At 53.4% G+C, this 24,890-nt stretch overlaps 9 protein-coding genes and 1 non-coding gene across 10 annotated transcripts; 7 read left to right on the top strand and 3 right to left on the bottom strand.

Annotated features, from left to right (window-relative positions):
• Positions 1-158: 158 nt before the first annotated feature.
• On the bottom strand, positions 159-2,264 carry J4E83_003920 (uncharacterized protein; the record flags this gene model as incomplete). The annotated part of the gene is made up of 1 exon (XM_049330852.1): positions 159-2,264. One exon carries the CDS (start codon positions 2,262-2,264, stop codon positions 159-161), a length of 2,106 nt encoding a protein of 701 aa, XP_049190269.1.
• A 1,014-nt stretch (positions 2,265-3,278) lies between these two features.
• Positions 3,279-3,912, top strand: J4E83_003919 (uncharacterized protein; the record flags this gene model as incomplete). The annotated part of the gene is made up of 2 exons (XM_049330851.1): positions 3,279-3,754; positions 3,804-3,912. 2 exons carry the CDS (start codon positions 3,279-3,281, stop codon positions 3,910-3,912), a joined length of 585 nt encoding a protein of 194 aa, XP_049190268.1.
• A 732-nt stretch (positions 3,913-4,644) lies between these two features.
• On the top strand, positions 4,645-6,743 carry J4E83_003918 (uncharacterized protein; the record flags this gene model as incomplete). The annotated part of the gene is made up of 4 exons (XM_049330850.1): positions 4,645-5,049; positions 5,108-5,310; positions 6,175-6,347; positions 6,478-6,743. 4 exons carry the CDS (start codon positions 4,645-4,647, stop codon positions 6,741-6,743), a joined length of 1,047 nt encoding a protein of 348 aa, XP_049190267.1.
• Positions 6,744-9,306: 2,563 nt separating this feature from the next.
• On the top strand, positions 9,307-10,350 carry J4E83_003917 (uncharacterized protein; the record flags this gene model as incomplete). Its single annotated transcript, XM_049330849.1, has 1 exon — positions 9,307-10,350. The coding sequence occupies one exon, from the start codon at positions 9,307-9,309 to the stop codon at positions 10,348-10,350; it is 1,044 nt and encodes a 347-aa protein (XP_049190266.1).
• A 2,385-nt stretch (positions 10,351-12,735) lies between these two features.
• J4E83_003916 (uncharacterized protein) lies at positions 12,736-14,230 on the top strand (the record flags this gene model as incomplete). Its single annotated transcript, XM_049330848.1, has 2 exons — positions 12,736-13,533; positions 13,583-14,230. 2 exons carry the CDS (start codon positions 12,736-12,738, stop codon positions 14,228-14,230), a joined length of 1,446 nt encoding a protein of 481 aa, XP_049190265.1.
• A 779-nt stretch (positions 14,231-15,009) lies between these two features.
• J4E83_003915 (uncharacterized protein) lies at positions 15,010-16,602 on the top strand (the record flags this gene model as incomplete). Its single annotated transcript, XM_049330847.1, has 2 exons — positions 15,010-15,015; positions 15,067-16,602. The coding sequence occupies 2 exons, from the start codon at positions 15,010-15,012 to the stop codon at positions 16,600-16,602; spliced, it is 1,542 nt and encodes a 513-aa protein (XP_049190264.1).
• Positions 16,603-17,141: 539 nt separating this feature from the next.
• On the bottom strand, positions 17,142-17,239 carry J4E83_003914. The gene has a single exon. It is a non-coding gene; the product is annotated as a tRNA-Val (tRNA).
• Positions 17,240-18,832: 1,593 nt separating this feature from the next.
• On the top strand, positions 18,833-20,740 carry J4E83_003913 (uncharacterized protein; the record flags this gene model as incomplete). Its single annotated transcript, XM_049330846.1, has 4 exons — positions 18,833-18,969; positions 19,021-19,308; positions 19,329-19,519; positions 19,578-20,740. 4 exons carry the CDS (start codon positions 18,833-18,835, stop codon positions 20,738-20,740), a joined length of 1,779 nt encoding a protein of 592 aa, XP_049190263.1.
• A 428-nt stretch (positions 20,741-21,168) lies between these two features.
• Positions 21,169-21,993, bottom strand: VMA4 (V-ATPase V1 sector subunit E; the record flags this gene model as incomplete). Its single annotated transcript, XM_049330845.1, has 3 exons — positions 21,169-21,319; positions 21,368-21,876; positions 21,961-21,993. The coding sequence occupies 3 exons, from the start codon at positions 21,991-21,993 to the stop codon at positions 21,169-21,171; spliced, it is 693 nt and encodes a 230-aa protein (XP_049190262.1).
• Positions 21,994-22,520: 527 nt separating this feature from the next.
• On the top strand, positions 22,521-24,336 carry J4E83_003911 (uncharacterized protein; the record flags this gene model as incomplete). The annotated part of the gene is made up of 3 exons (XM_049330844.1): positions 22,521-22,553; positions 22,613-22,750; positions 22,801-24,336. 3 exons carry the CDS (start codon positions 22,521-22,523, stop codon positions 24,334-24,336), a joined length of 1,707 nt encoding a protein of 568 aa, XP_049190261.1.
• Positions 24,337-24,890: the final 554 nt, after the last annotated feature.

The raw sequence follows: 24,890 nt of genomic DNA, 5'->3' as shown, positions 1-24,890 counted from the left end.
GTGGGTTGGGTTTGGATAGGCGTTTGAGGCGTTGCACCGTGATGAGACGGGCTGCATCTGTACTCTTATTTATTGCGACGAATGTTACTACTACCATACTTCACATTATGCACTTATGGATGGCGTGGTTTGATTAAGAATGTACTGGAGTGAATATATTACCATCCAAAGCTTTCGGTGTGCAGGTATATACCCTGCGCTCCCGTCCCTTTGTGCACAGCCCGCTCGTCACTCAGCGAGACAACATCGTGCTTCACATCAGCCACCAACCCCTGCGGTCCACACACCACCACCGCACTCTCGCCCAACGCTTGTTCTAACGACCTGCGTATGATATCCCGCGTCTTCGGTCGACCGGAGTATATTGCTATCGATGGATGCACGACGACTCTTTTGCCCTTCTCGAGAGAGGATGGGGTGGACGGTGCGAGCGATGCAGGGCGAGATGAAGTAGCTGTAGGTTTCGAACAGCTGCACACTGCTTTACTGGCTGAAGAAGATTCATCAACTGCGGTGCGGCAACAGCATGTGCCGTTTGGACCACATGCTTCCTGGATATCGAGACTTGATGAATCGATAGATGTTACTTCTTGGTATCCCTGCCTATGCGATTTCTTTTCACTCTTCTTTTCTGATGTCTGTGAGGGCGATCTATATTGCACGGTACCATGCTCGGGTTCGTTCCGTGCCCTTGCACTCGCGTTGGGTGCAGTCACGCCTGATAGTACGGAGTTGTGCTCTTCCGTGAAGGACTGGTCGCAGGTGATGTAGACGCTCATCTCGAGTTTAATGTCACGGAGTGTTTCCTGTAGCATTCGGAATTCGGTGTACACGGAGGAAAGTTGCTCGGAGAACCAGCTTAGCTGTCCTCTGCTCTTGACGACCCATACAAAGCGGATGTGTCGTGTGACCGCACCCGTAGGTGTTTTGAAGATCGGGGTGCTGCCTGTGTTGCCATAAGCATTCTCCTTCCAACCCTGGAGGAGGTCGCGAAGGAGCGGGAGAGTGAAGGTGCCGCCGGTACTTCCTGCGAGAAGAACGACGCTGTCGAATTGGCGCAGTGGTCTCAGAGTGCCGTATGGGCCTTCTATGGCCACAGTCCTGGCTTTTACTGGCACTCCAGATAGGCTGCCAGATTTTTCCGCGTGCCTGAAGAGACGCTTGGTACCTCCCTTCTCGGCCTTGACGTAAAACTCCATCTTCCCATCTGCTGGTATCGAGGCCACGGTGAATGGATGGCTTTGTAACGGCACAACGGAGTGACAGGATAGATATACATGTTGACCAGGAGTCCAGCTGATGGGTGGGTTAGGTATAGTGATTCGGGTGGTGTTGTGAGGAAGGGGTGTAAACTCGGCTTTGCACGCCCAGAGGCCATTCAGTTGGCCCCGCTTCTTTAACGTAGGATGAAATACAGAGCTGTTGATGTATAGCAGTCGCAATGCTCGGAAGAGGCGGTCGAACAGAAAGATGGCAACAGGAGCCCAGACATAGCCGTTCATCTCGAGAGGGGTATGAATGTAGACGAACGCAAGGAAAACTGCAAACGAAACGATATGTTGAATGACGAAGATCTCGTAGTTCCAGCCTCGGATCGGTGTCATGGAACTGAACACAATCCACGCCAGGGTACACCATGCACCAAGGCCTTTCCAAACGATCGCGTTATTCTTGAATTGGTAGCCGATGTAATCGTATGGAGCCCACGCACTGAGGAAATACCCCAGGTGCATGGTGGCCGTAAGCAGCATGCATCGAGCGCACCATCGATGTAGCCAATTCAAACGCTCGTAACTCACACCGCTCAGACATCCGATGATGTTATTCTTGCCCGCTAGCAGGACGATAATCGGTAGTTGGGCGATCGTGACCACACCGCACCGAAAGCCAATGTTCTCCATGCTGAACATATCCGTCACATCGAAGCCGTACAAGCATAGAACGACCAGCACAACTACGTTTCCGACAACGAGCGACGATCGTCCGACTGTTGGTAGTCTGAGTATGCGACCTTTCAGTGGTATGCGTAATGAGAAATTGGACGCTTCGCGTGTAAGGGCGTAGAGTGTCGCATTCCCGAGGGCGAACCATGAGATGGGCTTTGCAGGCGTCCGCGATCCCCCTCTTGCTGCGAGAATTCTTTGGCGGTATAGCACATAGTTGTACACGTTGAACAGTGTTGCGACACCGACTGCGGCCCCAATTACGGCGTAGTAGAAGTCTGGCCATTCTGTGAGCGCGGGCAAGGCGCTCATGGAGCCCATCGACATGTGATTGTGGCTCATGATGCTACGCGCTGCTGCAGTGTTGCCGACTCTTGTTTGGTCTATGTTTCCAGGCTTGCACTGGATGCGAGGCTGGGCGGTGCCAGTGATGGATGGCGTGTGCCTGTACCGATGTTTATCGCATGCTGATTTCGTCGCGAGCAGTCTGAGATGTAACCAGGGTAGTTGTTTCGTTGGTACGTCGAAGGATCGGTATGGAGACGCACTCTAGGACGTTGAGAAATAGACAGTGTGTGACAGTGTCGTAGGAGGTTGACAAGATGTGATAGTCATCCAGCGAAAGACGCACACATGCACCGTCTTCAGCCATGGTGCCGGTAATAGTCCATGTGGCCGTAGTGCCGATTGTAATCAATTGCCTCTCAGATGCAGGGCGGCAGGGTCGATGCACTGCGGGGGCTGCATCGAGGCCCAGCGGGCACTCTGTTGGCCGTGGCTTGAAATAAGCTTCATGCGCTAACCATAACCGGCTAATTATGCTCAAAGTCGCTCCTTGGGAGTCCGGCTGCTTGAACGTCGCTCACACGCCCGAGCCACCGACAGCGTGCCATGACCCATACAACGCGCATGGAAGGGATCTTTCCGTAGCTGCGAGATTTGCCTGTCATACATGTAGGCGGGAAGGCGTTGCCGAGAAATGTGCTCATATGCCCCGACGCTCCACGCCTCAGCCCAGACTTGACCATTTCTTGAGTGTCTCAGAATCTTACGCATTCACCACAGTTGTATACACTGCAACACGAAACCAGCGCCTCCAGGTCGTGCGTTCATGCTGAGGCGCCTTCATCTTTACGGAACTGGAACCAGCGAACGCGCAAGCCCACAGCGTACCGAGAAGTCTTAAGCGATCGCCTGCCCCAGGACTAAGATAGCAGTCTGGAACTCGGTACCTATTCTTCGATCCCTTATCACCCCGCGCGACCTAAACGGAACCCATCCTGAGCCTCATCAACGGAACCTTCTTATCGCTACACGCACGTCGAACCCATCACCATGGTTGCTCACGAGGGTCACGATATGGCTATGGATTCGATGGATATGGGCGGCATGTCCATGGGTACTTCCTCACATGGCGGTATGGCAATGGCGTTCGTCACGTCAACGACCACTCCTTTATTCTCCGAGGCTTGGACCCCGACGACCGCTGGTCAATACGCAGGGACATGCATCTTCCTTATTATCTTGTCCATAATCCTTCGCGCCCTCTTCACCGCAAAGACATACCTCGAGATCAAGGCAGTCAAGAGCGCGCTGAAGCGACGCTATATCGTCGTTGCCGGCGAGAAAGCGGTTGTCGATAGCGCTGCAGACGACGCCAACTCGATGACCGGTGTCCTCACAACAAACGGTGTCCAGGAAGATGTGCGCATCATTTCGGCGCCGGTCTCTCACATTCAGCCATGGAGATTCAGCATCGACCTACCCCGGGCACTGTTGATGACAGTTGTGGCCGGCGTCGGATATCTCCTGTAAGCACTACGCATTGCAGTCATTGCGTCAAAGCTAACTTTTGGGCAGCATGTTGGCAGTCATGACTTACAATGTTGGGTACTTTTTGTCTGTGCTAGCAGGTGCATTCGTCGGTGAGCTGGCGTTTGGCAGGTTCAATCAGGTGGCAGCGCACTGAGCGTTAGACTTGCATTCCGTTATTAATATCCAAAGAATGCTTTCCCAGAGCGTAATATTCATCTTGATACCCCAGCCACATATTCTAAAGAAGGTTCCTCAACACGTCGTGTTCATTCAGTCGCTAGGAGCTTCCTCGCAGAACCCCGTGGGGTGCACAAAGCTTATTTCCAGCAACACAAATGCGATTCATGGATGTGGTATTCCCATAATTTTGATCTCCATTGCCGGCTATACAGTAGAACCATGATCTAGGCCTCGGCGCGTCACCGGAAATGCCATCGGTGAAATGTAACCTTGTTGGACGCTAGTCGCTTCCGCGGTGAGGAACCACCGCTTTGGTAATAAACTTGCTCAATTGTCGGCACCCTGCGCGCCACACGATACCATGCCCTAACGACTTGCACATTAGTGACGGTCGCCGCTGATGCAGGATACTGCTCACTTACTGCTATCTGCTTAGATCGTCGACCTATTCGAAACGCGGGATCAATGCAGGTCGCCTCGAGTGCTCACGCGCGAGCCACGCGATTTACTGGAACGGAATGCACGGGATGGGATGGGGTGCGTCCCAGAGTAAGCTGCAATAAATACGGCAGGTGATCCCGGCGCTTCCTTATTGTTTGTTGTTTTCCTCTTAACCTTCTCGCATTCCTCTGCATCAAGTTGAAAGCGCTGCTCCTTCTCTTTCCTACACGGCATCAAGACCTACGTTTACCTCTCAATCGTCAATATGCTTACCAACGGCGCTCTTGCGCTCGCCTTCCTTCCTCTTACACTCGCCCATTTCCAGCTCAATTTCCCTGAAGCGCGTGGATTCACCGATGACACTGAGGGCAACTTCCCTTGTGGAGGCTACAACGATGTCCAGCAAGAGCGCACCGATTTCCCAATCAGCGGAGGGCCGATACAACTGCACATGGAGCACCCGCAGACCAACGTTGCTGTTTACATGGCCATTGGCGATAACCCAGGAGATGGATTCAGTATCGTCGCGCAACAGCAGACCCAAGTATCAGGTCTAGGAGACTTCTGCTTCGGTCACGTCTCCCTACCGGAAGGATTGAATGTGACGGATGGTACCAAGGCTTCAATACAAGTTGTTACCAACAACCACGAGGCGGGTGGATTGTACCAGGTAAGCCTTTGACATGGAATGGTCCATTATCGCAAGACAGTCGCTAACGGCCACATAGTGTGCGGACGTGACCCTGGTCAACAACGCCCAGATCAACTTCGCCGACAACTGCAAGAACCAGACAGGCATGAAGGTTACTCAGGAAGACATTCCAGGAAACCCCAATGGAACGGAGACGGAGACAAGCCCAAGCTCGGCCGCCAGCGGAAGTGCTGCATCAGCTACGCCGACGGGTGCAGCAGTGCAAGCGAAGGCTTTCTCGTGGGCATTAGGTGCTGTTGGTGTGGCTGGAATCGCACTACTCTAGGTAGATTTGGGCATTTTGAAGTAGAGCATTAATACCACTATTCGCGATCAAGCTCAGCGGGACGTGAAGCATTTTTCCTTTGGTGTAAAGTTGATGGACCGCCATTCCGCAGGTTGGCCTTGGGTGCGCATCGCGGTTCCATCTGTGCATCTGCATATGCATGTGAATCCAATTGAAATAATGGCCAACGCGTCATATTGAGTATCTCGAGGTGGATGAGATGGTTGTACAATAGGCTGGGTGCAGGTGTTGGCGCGTACGACCCCTCTGACGTTGCGGGGATCTGAAGCTTCCACAAGCGAGGACATGCACACAATCGGCGCTTCCGTCGAGTTTCGCCGATGGCCGCAACAACTTCACCAGCAACACCACCCTCCAAGTCCCGGCCACGATCCCGAATTTAGGTGCGTACCGGCCCCGCGCTCGCTCTGAGCCCTCACCCTCACCCCCATCTGCGCAGAACCCGGACCCGACCGCTGACACTCTACGCCTACAGCTCCCCCCACGTAGTCATCTTTCCTCAACACCGCAAATATGGATCAAGCAAAGTTGGCGCGCATGCAAGCGTCGGTGCGCATTGGTATGTACTCCAATTCTAAGCTGCAATTGCTTTATAGAGCAGTCAGCTATGTCATTCGAGGAAGTAGTTGCTAACTTGTGTGTGTACAGGGTAAGCAAGCCTCTCCTGCTGTATTTTGACAGCCCCGCACCACAAAATACTACGAACCCGCGAAATCCCACCACAACCGCCTATTGGAAGCGAACGACACTCAGGAATGAGATGGCTATGAGGAATTCGAGGCTAACTCGATATATAGCGGCAAGGGTACTCCCCGCAGGAAGGTCAAGAAGGTCCACAGGGCCGCTGGCACCGACGACAAGAAGCTCCAGACCGCGCTGAAGAAGCTCAACGTCCAGCCCATCCAGGCCATTGAGGAGGTCAACATGTTCAAGAGCGACGGAAACGTCATCCACTTCTCGGCACCAAAGGGTACGTCATCCCAAGCGTTGTGACATGTGGATAGGGAAGAGTGCCTTGGTACATCGCGGACACGGCACTCCATGATCCACACTCATGCCACCCTGTTGTCGCAGTACATACTAACTCACGCATCGTATAGTCCACGCATCGGTACCTGCCAACACTTTCGCCATCTACGGACACGGTGAGGACAAGGAGCTGACAGAGCTCGTCCCCGGCATCCTCAACCAGCTCGGCCCCGACTCGCTCGCATCGCTACGCAAACTCGCCGAATCTTACCAGAGCATGCAGAAGGAGAAGGGCGAGGACGGTGACAAGAAGGAGGACGACGACGAGGAGGACGATGATGACATCCCCGACCTCGTCGCTGGCGACAACTTCGAGTCCAAGACTGAGGTCGAGTAAGAAGTTACGCAAAAGTAACTTAAGAAAGGGTCGCAAGAGCCGGAGAGGAGATTACGTGCAATGACGGCCTACCGCATGTATATTGATATGGAGGACTTCATGAATGCAACGACCGTGACGGTCAGCAATCGCGGTGGGTCTTGCAGGCAAAATACCGGACTGGCGTTATGTCTCAGGAAAGATATGAATGAAAATCTTCTAGCACGCTCTCCACGATCATTGCGCACAGATGACAAACTAGAGCATACATATATTTCACTCTGCGAAGCCTTAGAGCCCGTGTCAGGGTCTGTTGGTTAGACGTTGCGGATGAAGCTTTTAAGGATGCTGCGGAGAACCCGGAATACCAAAGATCTTAGGAGTACGTCATACCAGATGCCCCAGCTGCAGGACTCGCACTTCGCGATGCTCTTGTCAGGAGGACGGAACGTCTCCGCGTTGTTCATGGTTTCCAAGCATGTAAGCACCCTCTGCACAGTTATGTATTGTCAGCGACGGATCGGCAGCAAGGGATTCCGGGATTAAGCGTGAAGTGGCTAGCACCCGCTCCTTAGCTTCCTTTTCCCAAGCCTCCAATATCTAACAATGCGTGTGAACAGCCTGTCCACGAACGCGATTCATAAGCGTGAGCATAAGCAACGCCCGAAGCCGGCTAGAATCCTGATAACGGAATCGTGAAAACCATATATCAAGCTAACGACGCGCTTAGCCCATTGAAACGTCGCACCCTCGATTCAGCATCGACTTAACGATTCGGCGGCTCCCCACCTGCGGTGTCCCTGAGGCTTGAAGCGCGCCTAAAGTTTAATAGCGACGCGTCTCCTGAACCTTTTCTTTTGCGACGTGTTTGTATCTATCTCTTCGTCTTCTTTTCATTACGATACCCAATCCAAGCGCATCTTTTTATTATCGTCCACCATGAGTACCGAAACTATCCTGATCCTCGGAGGATCCTTTGCAGGCATCAGCGCTGCCCATTACGCCCTCAAGCATGTTATCCCACACTTACCAAAGAAGGATGGAGTTACATACAATGTCACGCTCGTCAACCCCTCCAAAGACCTCTGGTGGCGCATCGCAGCACCTCGCGAAAGTGTCTCGAAACAGATGATGCCTTCGGAGAAGACCTTCTACCCGATCGAGCCTGCGTTCACCTATGCGTTCCCCAAGTTCAAGTTCATCCAAGGAACTGCGACAAATGTCGACCCCGCCGGCCAAACAGTCTGCGTTGAAACCGCATCTGGCGAGCAGCAAAACGTCGAATACGCTGCGCTTGTCATCGCGACTGGTTTCACCACACCAAGCCCACTTTTCACACAGGCAACCGACCGCGAAGCACTCGAGAAGGTTCATACCGCCTTCCAGGAGGGCCTGAAGAGCGCAAAGACAGTAGTCATCGGTGGAGGCGGCCCAGTAGGTGTCGAGACCGCTGGAGAGGTTGCAGAGATTCTGAACGGCAGACCGGGTTTCATGGCATCCGCGCCCAAGAACCCAAAGGCAAAAGTCACGCTCATCTGCGGAGACAAGAAGCTCTTGCCTCTTCTGCGCCCAGCCATTGGTCAAACCGCTGAGCAATTCCTAAAGCGTCTCGGATGCGATGTTACCTACAACACGAGGGTTGTTGGATCCACCAAAGCGGGCGAAGAAGAAGGCGCAAAGACGAGGGTGGAACTTAGCAATGGCGAAACAGTCGAAGCAGATATCTACATCGATGCGACAGGCTCTCGGCCGAACACCGGCTTCCTTCCGAAAGAGTGGCTCGATACCCGCAACCGCGTCGCATGCAACGACAAGACCCTCCGCGTCGAACACGAATCCGCCGGTCCCCGCGTCTACGTCGTCGGCGATGCAGGCTCTTATACTCGTGGTGGCGTCATGGACATGTACGACGCTGTACCTGCGGCTATGACAAACCTCAAGAACGACCTGCTTGCCCACCTGACTGGGGAGCCACACAAGGGCGATCGTCACTACACGGCGAACCTGAAGGAGCAGCAGATTTGCCCCATCGGCACCCAGAAGGGTGTTGGTGCGTTCAATGGCTTCAGGGTACCTAGTCAGATGGTGTGGATGATCAAGGGAAGGGACTACATGATCAGCCAGCTTGCTGAGGGCACGTTGAGGGGTGATCAATTCAAGAAGGAGGGCAAGTGGACGCCTGTTCAACAGGCTGGAAAGGCTGGACTCAGCTCAGGATAGGCGGAAGTCGACGAAGCTACGATTGCGAGCAGACTTTACAATTTGACTGAGAGCATGGGATATACCTGTAATGTTTTGTTTGTCGCGTCGCGTTCATAGCGCATCGGAATACCCTTGGGGCATAGCGTGTAGGTTACGTAGTTTTAATGTTATGTGAACTTGGCCTGCTTGCTCTTTTTTACAGCCAGCAAATTTGATACGTGACGATGGGGTTGTGATCTCCATGCCCCACCCATTTAAGCTTAACTCTAGCGCGTCATAGCTCTGAGCTCCAAAATTTCCCAGCGGCAACATAGATGCTAACAATTCGCGTCTCGAACATCGCAACCGATTCAAGCGCGTATCAATTTTCAGTACAGTCGCAATGGCAGCCACAACCCAGCCCTCGCCAGCACTCACGTTCCCTCGCCCCATCTTCGCTGCCGTCTCCCCGCACCCGTTCCTGCAGGCGCATCTTTCCGCAGAGAAGAAGAAGCCCATACGCGCAAATGGCCGTACCGCAAACGAGTTCCGCACACCAGGCATCAACACTGGAAGTCTCACCCACTGCAATGGCAGCGCAGTCGTGCGACTGGGCAACACAAGCGTCGTCTGCGGCGTGCGCGCAGAGATCTTGAAAGAGGAAGACATCCCGGGCACCTTCGAGTATCCCGGACAAACTGCCGGCCAGGACGCGGAGGACGAGGAAGATAATGGCGAAGAGGTGGAAGAGTTGAGGTTACTTGTCCCGAACGTGGAACTATCTACAGGCAGCACGCCCTCCCACATCCCCGGCAACGCGCCTTCCACGTACGCGCAAACGCTCATAACCCGCATACGCTCTCTCCTCAACTCGACACGACTTCTCCGCGCTTCAGATCTCCGCATACTATACAAGCCATCCACGAACCCCGAAGACCCAGACACAGAAGCGGAGACACAACTGAAAGGGTACTGGGTTCTCTACCTCGACGTCTTCTTCATCAGCATCGATGGCAACGCATTCGACGCGGCGTGGATATCCATACTCGCTGCGCTCCGCGACACACTCCTACCACACGCATACTACGACGACGAGTACGAGGGAATCCTATGCTCAGACGAACCCAAGGAGGCGCATCGCCTTCGCTTACGCGGTCTGCCGATACCTAGCACGTTTGCAGTGTTCGAAGGCAGGAGAGAGGATGAGGATGAAGAAGTAGACTTTGTGCTCAGCGATCCTGATGCGTTTGAGGAGGGCGTGTGTAGAGAGACTGTTAGTGTGATGGTGGACTGTGCAGGCGGAAAGAAGGGCACGAAGGACTTGGTCATTAGGAGGGTAGAGAAGAGCGGCGGGGGTGTTGTCGGCAAGGAGCTGATGGCAGGTTTGATCAAGAGGAGTATTGATCGGTGGGGCGCTGTTGAGAGTGTGCTGAGTGGGAAGGCTTGAGTGAGCTGGTACGCACGCGATTCTCACCAAGAGTTGCGGCGAAGTCAGCAATCTTCATCCGCCATCGATGCAGTCTTGGAACGGCACGCATGAAGTCCATCCCGGTACCTGACTGAAAGAATAGCAGAGTGAACGTCGGCATGTCCAAGGGACATTATTGCAGGTCGGACACCTCTTCAACCTACTTAGTCAAGGCGGAAGCGCTCGTCCAAAGCGAAAGACGACCTTGTCTTCGAACGTCTGGGAATCAGTCACTTCGCGAATGTAGGGCAAAAGCATACGCAGACGTTATCAAACAAGCACGTTACTAGTATGGGTACGCCAGCCTGCTCAGGTAGATGCGAGGCGTGTACGTCACGCAAAGACCTCATCGTCGCTCCAGAGTCTTGATTTCTGCCTCCTATGAATCTCCTAGCTTTTCAATCTGCATACACGAGTCTCTCAACCGCTCGACACTTCTAGACGCGACTCGTCGCTTCTCACCTAACTCAACGCACAAGATTGCGTAACATGTCAGAACCAACGAACAAAAACGTCACCCTGAGGGATCAAACGCTCCGCTGTTCCGCTAGAACCTTGTTTCGTTTGTCCGCGGCACGCTGCCGCTCTGGTGTACCGGTCGCTACATCCCGTGGAGGCTCAATAACCGTAGTACGCCTACACGCCTGTACACTACTAATACAAGCGCGCGACGTACGCAGCGCCTAGAAGGAGGCTCTGGAGTGTGTTGAAGCCTAAGTAATCCACAGACTTTCGTTACGCGCCCTCTCTATCCAGGTTTCATCCATGGAGTTGTACAAAGAAGATCTGCGCGCATACAGCCACTCCTTCTACTCGGAGTAGATGGAGACACTACGATATCTCCACTTATGCAAATCGTGACGACGATGATCTTTCTCAACTCCACATCTGAGCAGTAACCTGCAGTATGTCATTCAAGTGTGGTCTAGACCACACTTCCCTCGCACAAGTCCTGTGCGTTTCATGAAGAGTGGGGATGGTAATTTCGTTATCGATACGAGCCGCTGTGCCACGAGCTGTCGTTGAGACGTCAGGTACCAAACTAAGCAGTGCAGCTACACTCCGGCTACTGTGAACTTGTTGAATGGCGGCCGCTCTTCTACCGGTCGGAGACTTCTGCCAGGTACGCTGCAGGAACGCGTATGCTGTAGAATTAGCCTTGGGAGGAGACTTTTGCCTGCTAAACTTGACTTGGAGGTCATCATGAAATTGTGATTCGACGCCACGCACATGTCGTGTTCGGGGACAGAGCGTCAGCTCGGACTGTGGCATGCTGCAGCGTGATGACCCGTGGACGAGTTTAGAAAGATCACGTGGGATTCTTTATCGATTCTGTTTCTGGATACAGGACATGACAGCTCGTCGAGATTACCGTTGCCCTGGATCGTGTCCTCATCGACAGCAAGCGGTCCTTGCGAAGATCTCGTTTCCCAGGTACCGGGGCGATCCTCTGAGTGCTTCCCGTCGCGGCCCAGCGGCAAATACTTTAAGCTCCACATAGTGTGGGTTCGGTGGAAGAAAAGAGCATGTCTGCCGGATTGTCCTCCTTATCGGAGCCCTTGCATCGAGGCCTAAAAAGAAACATGTGCAGCAAATGGAAGCGCGCGCGGACATTAATCTTAGGCAGGGGAAGTCAGCACCGTTTGAAGATCAGCCACCTGGGCCTCGCGTGCGACGATCGTGACGCTAAGCGCCCCGAACGCCGCCAGGAACGGAATCTGTCTTTCTGTCCTATCGATACGTCAGCCGTCTTCCAGACTCTGGCAAAAAATAACGGGAGTCGCGCGAACTGCATGTTGGTATGTTTCAGATAGCGACGGCGTGCTGCAAGCCTCGCTGCAGGCTAGAGGGAGTTGGGCATCGTCACCACGTATTCTTGCGACTCGCGGCATAGCATTCTCTCATCCTACCCCTGACACCCGCGCCGCCGCCTTCGAACTGCGCGCGGCTCCCCTGGCTCAGATCTCCACCCGGAAACAACTACGCACCTACGCGAATCTAGTCACATCAGTCAAACTTTTGGATGCCTCAGCTAATCTCGTCCTAGAATGGGGCGCCTCAAGCGTGGGCTGGCCGCCCCCATGGCTGCATGTAATTCCCGATGCATGTGGGCGTCCCTGGATATATTATCTAGTAGCCTGCCCACCAGTTTCCTGTTCTTATCGCTGTCTTCACATCGCTCTCTCTTTGGCTTCCGGTGGAGTACCATTCTTTCATTCTTTTGACTCTTTACACACTCCTTTTGAAATCAAGAGCCTACAGGGTCTGTGACTCGGTCCTTTCATTTTCACACAGCTCACTCTTTTCGCTGTCTTACGACTCATACAAGATTTCCACATACCCCAAAACCACAACCAAGCCAACATGCGTTTCGATATCGTCTCCCTCACGGCTGGCTTTGCCGCCACTGCCTCCGCTCAATGCGTTGGCAACTACTTCAGCTTCTACAACCGCGCCGGCAATGCCATGAGCTACCAGCGCCTCGACCCCGGTCTGTTCCCCGGAACCGAGAGCCCCCATCTCCATTCCTTCGACGGAGGAAACGGACTCTCCAAGTCCATGGGCTTTGCGGATACCCAGGCCTCTGACTGCACCACTGCCCGTATCAAGACCGACAAGTCCTTGTACTGGCGCCCAACCCTGTTCTTCACCAACGGAACCAAGCTCTACCGCGTACCCGAGCTAGCCACTAAGATCTACTACAAGTACGGCGATGGCAACAACTGGGCAAACGTCACTGCTTACCCAGAGGACTTCAACATGATCGCTGGTAGCCCGCTCAAGCGCTCCGACGGTGACAACCCCGCCGGTGTTCGCTGGGGCTGCCACGAGCCCGACGGTGGCTCCACAGCCATCTTCGCCAACGGCTTCCCCAAGGGTTTCAGCACCTGCAAGTACGGCTTCGCTTCCGAAGTCACATTCCCTTCGTGCTGGAACGGCGAGAAGATGGATCCCAAGAACCCCAATGCGCACATGGCCTACCCCAACGGCAACGCTGGTGTCGGTATCGAGAACTGCCCTATGACCCACAGGGCTGCGCGTTTCCCTACTCTCTTCATCGAGTACTGGTGGGATGTTACCAAGTTCACTTTCGGTCCTGACGAGGCTCCCTGGGTCCTGTCCAACGGTGACCCAACTGGTTACGGGTTCCACGGTGACTTTGTAAGTTCTTCTTTACTCCTCTTGACATTCACTTCTAACAAAGCAACAGATGAACGGATGGGAAGCCGGTGTCCTCGAAAAGGCCGTTAGCGAGAACGACGGCTGCAAGTGCGGTTGCGGCTGTGGACAAGAAGAGATGGAGCAGTGCTTTGGCTCTGCCAACGTCAACAAGGATAGCGATGAGTCCTGGAAGAGCTGCTCTGCTATGGAGGCATACGGTGGTGATGACGGAAGCGTCCTTGACGCTCTCCCAGGATGCAACCCCATCCAGTCAGGTCCTGCTTCTGCTACCTCAGCAACTGGCGCAGGCTGCACCGCTGCCGCTGTCCCTGCTGGTAATAGCACCACCGCTTACTCCGCTATCATGACCCCCACTGGCGTTGCTGCCATCTCTTCCGGATACGCCGCTGCATCTTCTGCTGCCTACTCTGCGGCCGTACCCAACGCCTCTTCTGCCGCTACTGCTCTCCCCCTGAGCTCGTACTCAGCATACAGCGCTGTGCTTCCAGATAAGCAAATCAACACAGCGACTGGCGGTTACAACGCCCCACAGCCTACCCCCATGGTGCCATCTGAGGTTGCAGATGCTACTACCTGCGCCAGCGCACCTATCGTCACCGAGACGGTCAAGCAGACAGTCACTGTTACCGTCGATGCAAACAGTGCTATGAGCACCGGCTCTTACGGCTCATACTAAGCCATGCTTTGGCGAAATGCAACTTCTGAGCGTTGTGAAGACATTTGAACAAACATTCAGATCGTATAGCTTTACGTTCCTTGTACATATTTCTGCCGCTTTTTAGGCAAACAAAGAGACATAGAGGATGGATAGATTTCCTCAACCAATCGTTTATCAAAGATACTTCTTATATGACATTAATCCTTTTGACACACGTGTGATGGATGAGTGATTAGAGCGGGCAAAGTAGCAGGCGGAATGTGGGACAAAATCGGCGCTCGTCGTAACCGACCGCCGTCTTGAAATTGCCGTTATCCACTTACCGACCCACCATGTACACATTCACACACCTAAAGTCCGTCGCGACAAGACTCGAAGCTCGAGCGCGAAGCCTGGAAGACCGCCGTTTTGACGTTCCATATTGAAGCGAGATTGACGTAGGTAGTGTGGGATACCACATTCTTACCACGTCAAGTTAGTAAAGTTGGTAACAACCCTGGAAGGGTAAAGACCTCGGGAGGGGAATGTGGAGCTGAAACGTCAGACAGCGGGGATACTCGCTGTAAAGTTCATGTGTTCCAGCGTTCGATGTTGTTCATCAATCTTACGAGTACTAAATGGCAGATCCTCAGCAGTATCCAGTTGCCATCATAGGGGGAGGCCCTGTGGGCCTTTCCTCATCAATCTTGTTATCCCTTCGCAACATTCCACACGTGCTTTTCGAGCGTCACCTTAGCACTTCGATCCACCCGAAGGCATGCGGCCTAAACCAACGAACCGGCGAGATATTCCGACAGATGGGAGTGGAGCAGGAGGTTATCGCCAATGCAGCACCTCCGAACACATGTTCCAAGACCGCGTGGTACACTTCTCTTGGACCGACTGGTACCAAGATAGTCTCGCGCGACGCATGGGGTGGTGGGAGATACGCCGACGAATATAAGACAGCAAGTCCTAGTCGCTATCTCACGTTGCCACAAATACGGCTCGAGCCCATTCTTTCACGAAAGGCCAAGCAGTTGAATCCGAGCGGTGTGCAGTATGGTGCCGAAGTTACCGACATCGTGGAGAAGGAGGACTACGTGGAGTTACGGATCGAGTTCCGTGACAAGTCTAGACCTAGCGAGACTATACGAGCTTCGTATGTCATTGCAGCTGATGGCGGGCGTATGGTAACAAACAAACTTGGTATTGAACTGCATGGGGAGAAGAACATAGTCGACATGGTGACTGCACACATTCGAGCACCAATATCCCTCAAACATCCCGAACCAGAAGCGTTCATAACTTGGTTCATCAATCCGGAGATGGGCGGAAGTATTGGAACTGGCTATATGTACCACCTTGGCCCATACCCCAACAACCCCGACACTGAAGAGTGGATTTTTGCCTGTGGCATCCTCCCAGACGATCCTGTGCGATTCGACAACGACGCAATGATGAGTCGATTAAAGAAGAGCATCAACATTCCAGACTTGGAAGTTGAAGTCATGAGTTTGAGCCACTGGTCTGTCAACGCCATATCAGCTGAGCAGTATCGCAGTAAAAGCGGCCGCACTTTCCTTGTTGGTGATGCGGCGCATCGCCTCCCGCCATGGGGTGCTCTCGGACTTAACACGGGTATTCAAGATGCTAACAACTTGGTTTGGAAGCTAGCTTTGATGCTCCAGGGCAAACTTGGGAATGGCGACTTTCTGGACACATACGATGAAGAACGCCGCCCGATTGGAGAAAGAGTAGCGCAATCGAGCCTGGTTAATATGCGGAGTCACAGTTTGATCATGGACAAGGCATTGGGTATTAGCAAAGACTCTTCAGCCGAAGAGAACAAGAGAGCCATTCAAGTTCTGCTTGACAAAAGCCACCCAGGCTATGCTCAAGTGCATGCGGATGTACAGAGAGCGCAAGAGACCCTCGATACAGAGTTCAAAGCCCCAGGGGCAGAAATAGGCTGGTTCTATCCAACCGCTGATATCGACAATGAGGGGCGGGATAATTTTCACGGTGGCCAGGTGGACGAGACTGGGAAGCTAAAGGTCACCGAGTACCACCCTTCGACCATTCCTGGGCATCACTTTCCCCACATGTGGCTGAGGAAGGGAGATGATGTCGTTTCGTCCCTCGATCTTTTGTGCTTGGACCGTTTCGTTCTCTTTACGGCCGACCCTACTACCTGGAACCCTGTTAGAGACGAGCTAATCCACGTTGTTGGTATCGATGGTAGGGAATTGAAAGATGTTGATGGGAAATGGGATCAGCTTTCAGAGGTAGGAGGTAATGGAGCCGTTCTAGTAAGACCAGATGGTATCGTGGCCTGGAGAAGCAAGTCAGGTGGAGAGGACCATGTGAATAGACTGCATGTAGCTGTTGCACAGATACTGCGAAGGTAGTCTAATATAGATAGAATGTTTAACTATCGTCAACATCCCGACCTGACCTCATAGACCAAGTAGAGCTTGCTGTGCGAGTTAGCCTAAGATTTCGAACCCAACAGAACAGCGCCGCGGCGTCGAACCTCCACAATTTTGTAGCCAGCAAATGCGTAATCGTATGCAGTTCTTGCAAAGTAGCGTTGCCTAACTAGAATCTGAATACTCGTATACCAAAGGATAATCTCAATGACCAGACCGCGTCTAAGTCAAAGGCGCACTCGCATCTAAATGTTCCATACAAGCTACAGGCTCGCCTCCGATGCGATACCGAGGTAGACGGGCCAACGAGCGCCCACAATCCAGCGAGGGTACCTCAGAGTGTAAGGCCGTCGGCTAGAGGAGATAAGGGGGCCTAGAAAAATCGGCATCGTCATCTTCCTCAATTTATAGGCTCAACCGGCTCAAAATGGTGATGTGGGGGCTGTCCAAGCAAAAAGATACCCCAACAGCCTGTGGAAATGGCAAAAAGTTCGGTGCGCTCTTGCGAACGCCGATGATGACTCATCGGAGGTTTGAACTCCGGACCTTCAGTGTCCTAACTGGCGTTTGACGGCCGTTGTTAGACTGACGTGATAACCAACTACACCAACGAGCCTTGCTTGATGAAATGAGTTCAAAAAGTGCGTAATATAACTTGAAAACCGCGTCGTCGCAGCTGTTGCGTGGCTCGAAAGACGGCTGCAAGTGGGGTTCGAGGGTAAAGAAAATGTTGGGCGCCAACTCGTTTTGGTAGCCAATCCACCCATCACACAAGGCTTTCGGCTGCTAGCGTAACAGCCTTGATCTCTCGTTCAGCAACCGTCCGCGTTGTCTTCGTAGTGACTGATTCTAGCTTTGAAGTATCCTAAACGTGCAGGTCGTATGTCGTTATGCTCCTGAGATGCAAGTGCGTTCTTCACTTGAGCGTAGGTGTAGGCAGTATGCCTAAACAATGACAAATGCGTTTATTGGTACTGGACGAGATAATAGCGTCTACCGCGATGTGTGTACGTTGATAGGTCTGGGTTACAAGTCGCGTTGCGATAAGTATCGCCATGGATTTGCATGGTGCTTAGCGGCGAGGCCCTGAAGTATCTGAGTCAGTTGAAGGTAGGAACAAAACAGGATTGAAGACTATGGCCGCAACTGAACATGACTGCTCTAACTACCATCTTGAATGAGCAAGGGGCTCAGCAGTTGTATGCCTTGTCCAGGCGATTGCTTGTGGTTGAGTGCGAATTCTACGCGTATGCTCTCGAGGTACTCGCGCAGGAACGCGCATGCCGCATTCGTTAGTGGTATAGCGCAGGTAATCAGACATGAGTCCATGCCATGATCGAGTCGCGTTGCGCAAACGTGTAAATAGTGATGGTGGTATATACAAAGCTGGTCATGGTGTAGTGGGTGTGAGGTTGCGTTAAGACTTTTCAGTAGACGTAGACAGCAGACGCGACTATGGTGACGGTGAACGGTGATTTCCTCATTGAGCGTTTGCGCGCAGCCGACGCGAGATGGAAAGAGTCACCCAAACAACACGCGCACCTCACAGTCATTGGTCAGCACTCGTCCTCCGCCAACTGATCCAAAAATAAAAAGAATGTCTATCGAACGTCACGTTGTCTCTGTATGCAAATCTTTTCCTGCAAAGACCGCATCAAACGTATACGCGGCATCGGTTCGCCGGCACAGCGTTCTCCAGTTCGGCAGCGAAGCGAACCCCCCAGCATCACACCAGCCACACGCAGCCGTTGACCCACTCGGATCGCTCCACCAAAAACATCCGTGCCAGGATAAACGGCAGCTCGACATGCGATTCGATCAGAAGTGTCATCCGAAGTGTGGCTAGTGAGGGGCGAATCTGCGGGTGCGCGACCTCATAACCGGCTGTCAGGACCCTGATCTGCATGAGATCCTACCAAGTGCAGTAACGAGACCGGTGGGCTGTGTGGACGATCTCTTGATCAATCGCCACACTGCGACGACTTTGCTTGCTCCAACGAATTATGGACGTCGACGGCATGCGACAATGTACATGGGTGTGAACAGTCAAAAAGTATGGCCACCGCTGCCGCTGGGCACTGGCTTCCTGACTGTTCGTACTATTGTTGCCAGACATGAAGCGCTGACGCATCTTTGCGAACATTGACTCTCAGCTACTTGCGATTTATTATTACTGCTTTCTTTACCACACTCGCTCGTTCACGCATACATGCATTCGCTAAGAGGATGGAATTGGCTGGTCTTGGGGAATGTGGTGGGTTTGGTACACGGCGCTGCGGTGCCTGTCATCACACCTGCACCAAGACCAGATGTTCGATCGCTACAACATAGACAAGATCCTGATGCGTAAGCTTCCTTGATTTACATCAATTCTGACTGCGCTGACATTGACAATAGTATCGAGATCTTGCAAGTGCTCATTACTGCACTACCACTTTCGCTAAGACAGATGGCTGCAACAAACATACCCGCCGTATCGAGCATACTATGGGAGGAATTCCTAGACGACAACCGACCGCAATGGTTCGAAGAGCTGCCATACGACATACAATCCTACTTCATACAAGAGTTCGGACCAGCGACGGCAGCACCACCTGCAAGCGAAGCACTGCCAACCGACGTCACCGTATCACCAACGGCATTACCCTCAGAGACTGCTTCAAATGTGGACTCATCGATATTTGAGTCATTATCGACTAGCGCAGTGCCATCCTCTGCGATATCAGGATCCGAAAGTTTGAGCACGACTTCTACGCCTACGGCATCTTCGAGCAGTTCTTCAAGCGAAACTACCAGCGTGGTATCTTCCTCTGGATCTTCTTCCGAATCTTCGACCACACTAGCGACCTCATCATCATCGTCATCGTCATCGCAATCGTCATCTTCGGAAACTACCGTCTCAACATCCGCATCTTCCTCCGCAAGTTCATCTGCAACTTTAAACCCAACCACAGATCCTGTTGCACCCGCTTCCAGCGATGCTGGCCTGACAAGACGTGAAAAAATCGGACTTGGTGTGGGTGTACCATTAGCAGTACTTGCTATCGCTGCATTATTGCTTGCATGCTGCCTGATTCTGCGCCGAAAGAGAAGGAGGTCCATTGAAGGCAGCCAACCTCCGTCATCCCCGGGCTTCATTCCCCGTTTCTCGTTTCAGGACCGAGGATTGGGCGGTGAGAATTTCGAACACAGGCGGCCTTTGAATCCCGCATCACACCAGACGAGCCGTTTCGTTGAGGACATGAACTGGGAGGATGATGGCTATGATCCGGCTCCCATGTCTACAGCCTACCATGGCCATCAGATCCCACCAGCTGCAGCACCTACACCGTCTCAGGCAAACAACATTGCGACTGCAGGCATTCCCCACCCTAATGATGGTAATTCAATGCCGTCAGAGTCAACACCAATGGCGATGCAAGATAATCACACACCTATCCTGGCGCCCGCACTCTACCACAGCCACTCGTCGAATCGTGCGCGCGGCCGACGAACAAGCTATAAGAGCCTGCATTCAGTGGCCGAAGTGACCGAGCCCGACGAAGAATTGAACGGAGACTCTCCGGTGCTAGGTCGCAACAACTCACCACCAAAGACAGGCCCGCGGAGACCCAGTATGTCCGCTCTAGACACGCTTCCTGTCCCCGCCGTGGCGAGCATAAAACGCAAACCTGTCCCCACCAGTCCCATCAGCAGCCTAGCAGCCGAAGCGTCGCGAGGTCTCCTCCGCCCTTCTCTCGCCTACAACAGCGCCGACCACAGCGGAAGCAGTTCCTCTGGCCTTGCCGTCTCCAGCTTATCCAGTAACTCCGGCCATGGATACCAATCCGACGATTCCGGACCCATCTCTCCCATCACCCACCAGCAGCCCTCGTCGAATCCTTTTGCAGGCGGATATGCATACCTTGAAGACTACGGCCCTGAGTACTCAAACAACGGGTATACCGACCAGGACGATGAGCTTTATGGTGGACATAGAAGCTTCGATCGGTACCCAGATCCCAGTTCGTCTCTCAAGAAGAGCAGCAAGACTGAGTGGCCGTTGAGAAACGTCATGGGTGGTGGGCAAAAGAGGACGAGAAGTCCCATGTGGGATCGCGTTTACGAACGCGTATGAGTGCATTCGATGCACAGTAACGATTTCCTTTGTTGTATATACGAGCATTTGCATGCTATGACTTAGCACTGGCGTTTGATTTATGGGAGTTTCGAGTGTTGATGATATCCACTCCTTGATGCGAAGATACACAGCGTCTCTGTACGCATGTTTTGTTATTTATACCCTCCTTCGCAGTACATACGAGGTTCTGTAGTTAGCGGTCGAGAACAGTTGCTCAATGATATCACAGTCAAACATTACTTCCGATAATGTGCATGGAATAAAACTCGCTAAATGTTCCGAGAGGTCTACAAGATCTCGTGCATGTACAGTCTACTCATCGAGGCTCGGTCCGACACTGCTGACGCGGACCTTCGTCTGTGCTGACCCGTGACTGCGGTCAGGCACACCAGCCAACTCTCGTACTCCACGTCCAGACTAACCTCTTAGTCGTGGAACTTCCTGTTCTCGTTCTCACCGAAGAGCGTGACCCTGATAGATGGCAGGGCCTGGGACTCGAGTAGCTTCAATCGTTCTTGGAAGGTGTTGTTGATGTCGATTCGGCCGTTTGTACCAACGATCATGGCACCACCAGCACTGTCTGGAGTTAGTCTTGCCCTATCGGATAGCAGTAGAAAGACCTACGATCCCTCTGGCAGCGGGTCGCTCTCATCAATGGTGATGGAGACGTCCTTGCCAATGTTCTTCTTGTACTCGGTCTGCGCCTCCTCGATAGCCTTCTTGGTAAGGTCGTAGTCCGCCTTCCGGACCTTGACCTGCAACTTATCCTCGTTGAGCGCATAGGCGCCCTCGACGATCAGGTCCTTCATGACGCTCTGGTACTTCTTCTTGTCCTTTGAAACATCGCCCAGCTTCTTCTCGGCGTTCTCAAACAGGCGGTTGAGCAGCTCCTGGCGGGCGGAGAGGATGCGTAATCGGCTCTTGTTGGAGACGGTGGAGCGGGTGATTTGCTGCGACATGCTGGCCTGCTTGAACTTCTTCTCGTACGACGAGTCGATCGAGGCCTGTTCCTGGCGCACGAGCTTGGACTTCTCGATGGCAAACTCCTCGTCGGCCTTGAGGCGGATTTCGTTGGCCTTCTCCATGGCTTCCTGGCGGATAAAGGCCGTCATCTTCTTGAGCTCGCCGGCGACCTGCCATGGTGGTGCATGTTAGCTATCGTGTTGACGTAGCGGGCGGGGAGCTTGCCGCGGGCTGGAGCGGGTGGGGAGTTGTACCTGGTCGTCGGAGAGGGCGTGGACTTGCGACATGATGGCGGTATTGTGGGGGGTCGTCTAGGCTACGGGGGAGGGTTATGGGTGCTGGCGTCGAGGTATAGCAGTGACGGAGCTTGGAGGTTGAAGTTCAAGCTTGGGCCCCCAGACACCCAGACGCTGCCCGCCGCGGTTACCCAGGTACGTCTGCAGAGGATCCATGGCACGACGTCGCAGGTACGCGATGGTAATATTAAACGTGTCACACTATGAACATAATGGATATATCTCGTGTTCAACCTCGTCGCGTCGCCTCGTTGCTGCTCCCGAGCTCTCCAGGGCTCTCCTCCTGAATCCAACTACATCATCAGTCGGCTGATCCCTGCAACCTGCACGGCGTCGGCTAGTCTTCCCCAACCGTCTCGTGCACTTCACCGACTCAGCGTGACGTTTCGCGACTCCCACGTCTGCGCTGTCTACTACCAAGACCACACATCCCCGCCCTTCATACCCCATACGCACAGCATGCGCCCGACGACTAGGTAGCGACACGCGCAGTGCAGCGACGACAGCCGACACGAACCATGGTGGAACTCTCGCCGGGCGCGAGCGTTGCTGTGAGTACCCAGGCCGCCATACCAACGCGGGAATAGACCGCTAACGGAAGGACATGCAGCTTGGAGTAATGGTCGGCCTTGCCTCTACCAGCATACAGAGCGTTGGCCTGACGCTGCAGCGGAAGTCCCATCTCTTGGAGGAAGAGAAGGATGACGACGATGAGAGGCGACCCCCATACAAGCGGCGGAGATGGCAGGCACGAACACCCCTCGCGCATTCGGAGACGATTCACTAACACACATACAGCTGGGCATGCTCATGTTCGTCGTGGCAAACATCGTCGGCAGTACCATTCAGATCACCACCCTCCCCCTTCCCGTCCTCTCCACTCTCCAGGCATCCGGCCTCGTCTTCAACTCGATATGCGCCTCCATCATCCTCAGCGAACCCTTTACGCGATACTCCTTCGTCGGCACAATGCTCGTTGCGATAGGCGCATTGCTGATCGCCTTGTTCGGTGCCATTGCCGAACCGTCGCATAACCTGGATCAGCTGTTGGCGCTATTGGGACGGAACACCTTCATTGTATGGATGGTCATGACGGGCATAGTGGTTGTCATGCTGGTTATTGCCACTTGGTTACTGCACCGCATGCATCCGCGGACCACTCCTCGACAACGCCTCGTACGCGGTATCCTCTTCGGTTGCGTCAGTGGCATCCTCTCCGCGCATTCACTCTTGATCGCAAAGAGCGCCGTCGAACTCCTCGTCCGGACTCTCATCGACCGTCATAATCAGTTTGACCGCTGGCAGTCGTGGATGATCCTAGTCGGACTGGTCGTCTTCGCCCTGACCCAACTCTACTACATGCATCGCGGACTGAAATTGGTTAGCACAAGCGTCCTTTACCCCTTAGTGTTCTGCGTGTACAACATCATCGCGATTATAGACGGCCTCATCTACTTCGACCAAAACGATCGCCTGTCGAGTCTGCACGCTGGGTTGATCGCACTTGGAACTGTCATACTGCTTGCGGGAGTTGTCTGCTTGAGCTGGCGACTTGAAGACAACGAGGAAGAGCCCATGTCACCAGTAGCAAGCAAGCACACAGGCAGGGTTCCGATGCCTCACAATGTGCTGGAACCCGGTATCGGCCTTGCGCATGGCCATAGCCACGACGAATCCGACTCACCTCTGGACATTGACGAAGAAGCCCCAGGCTTTCACGGCTATGCCTCGGAGCAAGCCAAGCGGAAAGCGGTCGACGAAAGGACACCCCTGCTGGCCCGCGCTCCCACAGGTCCCGCGGCGACACTCGCCAATCCGAAGAAGCGAGCATCGGTAGACGCCGGTGACTTGAAAAGTCCCATACAATCCCGTAGATTGCCGAGGAGACGGCGGATGACTATCTCGGAGGAGACAAATGAGATATGGGATGAGCTCAACGACCGAGAGACTCTGCCTTCTCCTGCTCGGCGATCCGTGGATCTAGAACGACGACCGCGATCTGGGACTTTGCCTCCACGAAGGAATGCTGCGCAGTCGGCGTGGCTCAATCAGATGCGTCGACGGTCCTGGTTCGAAGGATTCGGTAGCCGAGGCAGGAGCGTGTCGCAAGGAATGAAGCCCGTGGACAGCTCTACATCACTTCTTGATCATCCTGATCCAGAAGATGGCGATATCTCTGATACAGACATGGACGAAACGTCTCGGAGACGACAGACCTGGGGGTACGGCCAAGGGAGCAAAAGCCAAGATAACTTGGGCGACTGGTTCAAGATGAAGTGGTGGCGCAAGAAGTGGAAAGAGGACGAAGACCATGAAGAAGAACGACCTGCATGATATCACTACCGCATCCATTAATTTGAATATACCCAGAATGTATTATCAGAATTCAAGACGCAGTTCCAAGGATTACTACGCCGCGCGACCGTCTATGTCAGCATTTCCGACTTGCGAAAGTCTCCTCGAGTCATAGTCGGAGCCCACGTTACTACACTAACCCACATATGCACGACATCCAGATGGAGTAATCCTTTCCTGACGATAAGCTCATAGCCAATCGCAGATTACACCTCATTGCCCCACCTTATGCCACCCCACTATCCACATCTACCTCCAACGTTTCGGGGCCGTCTCGCTCAACACCTGCAGCGCACACTAATAGATGGCAGTGGATAAGATCGGAAAGCTTAGCAGAACACTCGCCAAATTGGCCGTGTATTTGACGCACGCCAAGCGCCATATGCAGTATCAAAGTCCCAGATAATGCGTTGCTCTACGCCTATATGGCGGCTGACTGGATGACGGAAGCAGGGGAAGTCCCGTCAACAGTGTATCTTGAGAAGCTGATGATGCCGATGCCGTAAGTGCTGAAGATTGGGCGATGGTAGATA

Source organism: Alternaria metachromatica (assembly GCF_023757995.1).
Source record: "Alternaria metachromatica strain BMP 0045 chromosome Unknown scaffold_6, whole genome shotgun sequence".
Classification (NCBI taxonomy): Eukaryota; Fungi; Ascomycota; class Dothideomycetes; order Pleosporales; family Pleosporaceae; genus Alternaria; species Alternaria metachromatica.
The sequence above is the reverse complement of the archived record's forward strand: the minus strand, read 5'-3'. Positions and strand labels throughout refer to the sequence as shown.